The sequence below is a fragment of the Anopheles nili genome, chromosome 2, assembly GCF_943737925.1.
Source record: "Anopheles nili chromosome 2, idAnoNiliSN_F5_01, whole genome shotgun sequence".
NCBI lineage: Eukaryota > Metazoa > Arthropoda > Insecta > Diptera > Culicidae > Anopheles > Anopheles nili.
This window is the reverse complement of record NC_071291.1, coordinates 17,749,862-17,755,861: the sequence shown is the minus strand read 5'-3', so window position 1 is coordinate 17,755,861 and position 6,000 is coordinate 17,749,862. Positions and strand designations below refer to the sequence as shown.

Here is a 6,000-nt window from a genome sequence, read left to right as displayed (position 1 = left end):
CCGTTGCGCGTCAGCTCGCGGACACTGGCAGGGGGTTTTTAACGGTGCACGCGTTTGCGTCGGCTAAAACTGCCGGTACGTGCCCGTCGGTTGGGTTCACCGGTGGCCGTATCTGGCCGGACGGATCACCGCACGGCCGCCACATTATTACCGCTCAAGGATGCGCCCGGAGCGTGCGGGTTTGGTATGGTATAAATCGGCAGGAACAATCGACGGACCAGCACATTCTGCCGAGTGGCGTTCGATTGTGCGGTAGAACTTCTCGCAGCAGCAGCAGCAGCAGCACCAGCAGCTAGATCACTCTCTAAGGCAGTCAAAATGCGTGCTTTCGGTGTTGCGTTCGTGGTAAGTGCAGTGTTTGTGGTGTCCTCCGGCTCTGTGGGCATTCTTGTGCTAATTTGTGACCCATTTCTTTCGCTTTTAGTGCGTAGCCGCGCTGGTTGCGGTTGTCCTGGCGGAAGCACCCCTACCCGGTGGTGGCGGATATCCGGGTGGAAATGGTGGAAATGGTGGCTACGGTGGTAACGGTGGCGGTGGTAATGGTTTTGGCGGTGGAAACGGAGGCGGTGCTGGACCTTTGCTGCAGAAACCGACCGGCCAGCAAACGACCGAAGGGCTAATGATCGATCCTCAGCTGCTGGAACAGGTGAAGATGGTTCTGCTGCAGCACGAAAGCGAATCCGCGTCCAACGGTGGCTCAAGTGGACCCAGCAGCTCGTACGGGCCACCACGTAACATGGAACGTGTTGTTGGGCTGATGCTGGAACAACCCGTCCAAAGCATCCAGCTGGCTGAATACTGGCAGGGTGATCAACAGCCACCGAGCAACTCGTACGGACCACCAAGCGGCTCGTACGGTGCTCCTCAGTAAATAGCAAAATGTTCTCCCTCACGACGAGCTAAGGAATAGGAGAAGAAGGAGGAAGAAGAAGAAAAACGCAGGTAAAGAATCAACCCAAAAAAAAAGCGAAAAAATAAATAGAAAATTTGTCACCGTTAAACGGCGGGTGAGTACTTCCTGTGCGCTAGTGTTCCCGCTAGCGCCACCAGCCTGACATCATTTCCGGTCATGGTTACATCGCGCTGCTGCAACCGCTAAAAACAAAGCAACCATTGCACGTTCGTGACCGTACCCAACGCTGGCCGGTTTCAAATTTCACCCTCGCAAGCCGAATCGTGCGAATTTTGCGATCGAAACCAGTTTTCATTTCTCCCGTCACCACGCGAGGACGATCACGATCATCATCGTTCACGTCCACGCTGTGAAGAGGCTGTCTCTCTTCTCTCTCTCTCTCTCTCTCTCGGGCGCGCTGGTGCAGACTTTTTCCCCCCTTTCGAGAACCTACACGGATAGGGCGACATTCACTTCGGGTCAGCTAGCGGGTCAACCCGGCCAAGGGACGCCGGTGGAAGGTTGATGCGCATAATGATAGACATTTACCGTGTTGCGCTTTCGGCCGGCCTTTTCCCCCCGGGTGCATCTTGATTTTTGCATCAGTCTTCATGGGGGGGGGGTCCATAAATGCGCAAGAAGGGATAAACCTTCAAGGCAGTTCAAGTCGAGAAAAAAAAAAACAATCACCTACCTCCATCCGACCGATTGCGTGCCGAAGATGCCACCATGCAAAAGCCACACAAGCGCACGCGGGAATGCACTCGAAAAATGGTGGCCTCGGGTTCGAGCACGAGAACCGGAAGGCCACCGGTCGGGATGAAATGGAAAGCGAGCGGAAAGTGAAAGAAGTCAAGAAAAATAGTCAAAGATAAACTATCAAACTCCACCAGTTTGTGGGTTTTCGGGACAGGGAAGACCCCTTCGTAAGGCCCCGCCGGGAATTGCAGTCCTGTGGCAGTAAACAGCGAGATAATGTTAAAGAAAAAAAAACCCCTAAAGGTGGGTGAGGAAAACCGAAGGATAGAAGGAAAAATAAATCGCAAAAGCGCCACGCGGTGATGAGCCGAACCAGCCCTCGAGCTGGGAGGAAGCGAAGCGGCGGGGCTGGCTGGCAGAAAACAACCCCTATTTCCCTCCCACCAGCTTTTTTCGGGGGAGGGTGGGTCGTCACCGTTTGGGTGGCATGGTGGGGAGCAGCTTTGAGTGAGCGAACTGCTCTCCGACGGTAGCTGATGCTGAAAAACACACCACAGCGAGTGGAGACTCTCACGATCGGTATTCGGCAATAGTGTGCCCCCTTTCGCTTCCCCCCCACCTCCACGGGTCTCCCAGCCCTCTGGGGGTTGGAAAGGGAAAGGACGAACGCGTTCCGGAGGGGTGTGGAGGGGGGGATAACAGTGGGGGCCAAAGTGGAAACGAACGGAAAGTGAACTGCGTGCACCGATGGGATCCAAGAGGGAGCAAAATAATAAAAACAGCAATGAATAGCATCAGCGCAAATGGGGAGAGAAAGAAGAGAAGAAAAAGGGGCGAAAAATAGAAGAAGAAAAAAAGCCCCTACACTCACCCCAAACGAGGGGAGAGATACGCCACTCGAAGCGGGCTGCTGCTGCTGGTGTTTTTATTTTCCTTTTGCTTTTTCATTTTCGGGAAACCTCGCGGGCCCCCGGGGGAACCTCGTGGGGGCTCGCCGGTTAGTATAAAGACTGCAATTTGGCCCACAGAAGGCACACTCGGTCACAACACTCGCTTCAGTAAACATCTCTAAATTTTAGTCCCCGTGTTTTTTTCTATAACCTTAAGTAAAATGAACAGCTTTGCCGTGGTAAGTAACGCACCGTTGTCCGGTGGTGGTCCTTCAAGGACCTCACGATCGCTTTCGTCCTCGTGCTCATGCCGCGTGTGTCTGTGTGCTTGTGCGTGTGGGGGGGTGTTTTAGTGTATCTTTCCGGGAAGCATCCCTGTGTCATGATCCTTTGTTTGCCTCTCGAACTCGGTGCTATAATTAGCCACCGTTAAGTGCACTAATGGGTTCGAGTACTTGACAGACAGACTCGACCACTCTCGAGTACATCACATGCCCTGGTGGGGGCTCGATCGTACGCTCGAGTTGACGCCGATTAGCTAAAAATTCTTGGCTTTGTTTTGACATGCTTCGCCAGGGAAACGTAAGAGTGCAATCACTTCATGGCTTGCTAGGATTCGCGACGCATTACTTTCACTCGTGCACTCGTGCCAGAAGCACAGACAGCACAGACACACGTCCGGTTCATCCTGTGGGGGTGTGCATTCTAACACCGATATCTGCTTCTGTTTACAGTTTCTGGCGATCGCCTCTTTGGCGGCTGTGGCCGTCGCTGAGCCACCATCCCCGTACAGCTACAACCGGCCTTCTGGTGGCCATGGAGGTGGCTACAGCCAAGGAGGCAGCAGTGGCGGTTATAGCCATGGAGGTAGCAGCGGTGGTGGTGGTTACAGCCATGGAGGTGGCGGATACTCGAATGGAGGAGGATACGCACCGAGCGTCAGCAGTTTCTCGAGTTCGTCCTCCTTCACGACCGGCGGTGGCGGTTATCAGGCCGTTCCGGCCGGCGTTCAGACCTCCGAGGGTTTGAACGTTGACCCGCAGCTGTTGAACGAGATCCGTCAGATTCTGCTGCGTGAGGAAAGCCAATCGTCCTCCTCGTCCGGTGGTTTCGGAGGATATCCGTCGGCTCCGTCGAGCAGCTACGGTGCTCCATCGGGTTCGTATGGACCGCCTTCGTCGCAGTATGGTGCTCCTGCCGGTGGATATTCGACCCGTGTCGTTGGCATTGACCTCGAAGGAGTTAAGCAGGCGATCCAGGTGGCACAGTTCCTGCAGAGTTCGTCCGCTTCGGTCCCGTCTGGCTCGTACGGTGCCCCATCGGCTCCGTCTGGCTCGTACGGTGCTCCATCGGCACCGTCCGGTTCGTACGGTGCTCCGTCGCGTCCGTCCAGCACGTACGGTGCTCCTTTCTAAAGGACCTGCACGGTGGTAGCACGGAAACGGCATCAACGCGACAGGATCGCGTACAGCGTCCTGCGGTAGCCAATGAACGAACCATCCTCCCGGACCGAACCGAACCAGGAACACCGCAATCTGGACACCGGCATGACGCAACGCAGCAGCAGCAACAGAAACACACGCAAATGCACGTGAATGACACATACACCCACACACGAACATGGAAAAAAACACGAACCAACTCCCCGCCGATCGACAGCTGAGCGAGGAGTCCACCTGTCCCGCAGGATGCGGCCTCGGGACAGCTAGAACCCGTGGCGAATCGTGGCCCTCTGGTGGCCGGGGTTCGTACCACGGGTTCCGGGACAGGTGGGTCGGTCCGGGCGGCGGGCACACTCCACCATCGCACCGACCAGCGCCCGGGCCGCTTGTGAACCGAGATAGTAACTCTTTTTCCATGTACATATCTCTCTGTCTCTACATCTCTTTCCCTATCTACGTTAGTACCACGTTTTTTGTCAACTCAAGCAGAAACCGTAACCGAGAAAAAAATGTTATAAAAAAATAAAAAAATCGAAAAATTTGTCACCGTTAAAAAAAAACACCCCCCACTTGCTTGATTATTCTGTTTTGCGCGAGATGGAAGAAAAAGAAATGCACACACGTGCGTAACGGGGGTGGGGGGAGGCCCTTACAATGGGTGAAGTTTTTTATTCGCCCTGTCAAGAAAGGCCAACAAGAGGCCGCGTTGTTGTGGCATTGTTGCCTGTTACAACTGCTGCCTTCCATAAATGTTTTATGCACGCTTGAAGCCAGCCAATTACCTCTTGAAATTGTTCACTTGAAATGCGCTAGATAAACACGGGTGATAAGCTGTGGCGTGTAAAACGCGCCAATAATCGTTGGGTGGACGGCTCTTGTTCCCGTCAGCAATGCGATCCAGCAATCGGATCGCTTTTCAACCTGCCAACCCCCGTTTGTATTACTATTGGCGTTTTGTGAATGCCATCGCTCCTTTCGCTCGCGTCCTAAATATCGTTTTGAAAGGGCACTCCCAGCAACAATGCCACCTCGGGACTTCAGAGGAGCGGTCAGGCGTGATTAATTGACAATGAGTCTTCAAAGATGAGGCGATGGCGTAAGCGCCAACCTGAAACCAAACCTAATCCGATTACAGGATGGGCCACAAAAAGTTTTGCTCTGCATGCAAAGAGACAATCTGCTACGGTTGCCATGGTTGCAAAATGGAGTAGGGCTGCTAACGGGTACGCCACGGGCAACCACACGGCCCATTGTTACGTCGTAATGGGAGGGCTCGCTTAGGGATGCAACTTTAGGGGTTAATTATGAACCGGACAGTCTTGCATGATTCGTTTCTTGTTGCTTCTGTGTGTGTGTGCTTTTTTTTCGCGCTCCCTGCGACTCGTCTGATTATATAGTTGGCCAAGACATTTGATGATAGCCCTTTTTCGTAATGCTGGCAACATGATAAACATACACCAAAGCGTCGTGTAATATCGATTGTTTGTTAACTTTGCTTTTCCCGCCACTCCTCACGAGCAAGCGATCGAATATGCATACAAACGCATTTATTTAATTAAAGCAATTTATAAGAAAATCGACACACGACAAACTTTTACCAGCCACAAATTGAGCCGTTAAGATGCAAAGCCTGCTTCGGTTAATGATGTGGTCGCATAATCTTTAACCGCACAATTCCTGCTAACTTCCCCCTCCTTTAGGCTCCCCGTGATCGGTGATCGTCATTTCATTCCGGCGCCTTAAATCTTCTCTTTTTTACCATACTTTTGACCGTCTCGCAGTGTGCTTTGGCAAGATTAAGCTGTTCGTTTTGGTGCTGTCGTTTTATGCGCTCGTTCACGGTTTCGCTCATTGTGCCGCTGACAGAAGAAAGTACAACTTAACGTCCCCGTGGTTTCGGTAAAAAGCTAAAGAGCAAACGATCGTCGTGACTTCCAGTTCCGCTTTTTCTTGGCCTATCTTAGGTAGACCTTCGTGCATTTCTCAACCATGGTGCTTTTTCTTTGAGTGGCGGAATGAACGCGGCGATTCGTTTGCATCTTTTTCGGTGATAGGTTGAATAAACGAACTCACAAAG

General features: G+C 52.7%; 2 protein-coding genes across 2 annotated transcripts; both read left to right on the top strand.

Annotated features, from left to right (window-relative positions):
• The first annotated feature begins 237 nt into the window (after window positions 1-237).
• Window positions 238-932, top strand: LOC128720681 (glycine, alanine and asparagine-rich protein-like). The gene is made up of 2 exons (XM_053814367.1): window positions 238-345; window positions 425-932. Exons 1-2 carry the CDS (start codon window positions 319-321, stop codon window positions 869-871), a joined length of 474 nt encoding a protein of 157 aa, XP_053670342.1. The 5' UTR covers window positions 238-318; the 3' UTR covers window positions 872-932.
• Window positions 933-2,702: 1,770 nt separating this feature from the next.
• LOC128731891 (pro-resilin-like) lies at window positions 2,703-3,896 on the top strand. The gene is made up of 2 exons (XM_053825044.1): window positions 2,703-2,720; window positions 3,216-3,896. The coding sequence occupies exons 1-2, from the start codon at window positions 2,703-2,705 to the stop codon at window positions 3,894-3,896; spliced, it is 699 nt and encodes a 232-aa protein (XP_053681019.1).
• Window positions 3,897-6,000: the final 2,104 nt, after the last annotated feature.

What these genes read in the sequence shown, in the direction of transcription:
- LOC128720681 (XM_053814367.1), top strand. Translation starts at nt 319, where the DNA reads ATGCGTGCTTTCGGTGTTGCGTTCGTG. An exon ending in CTTTCGGTGTTGCGTTCGTG is followed by an intron (nt 346 to 424) that starts GTAAGTGCAGTG and finishes TTTCGCTTTTAG; the next exon opens with TGCGTAGCCGCGCTGGTTGC.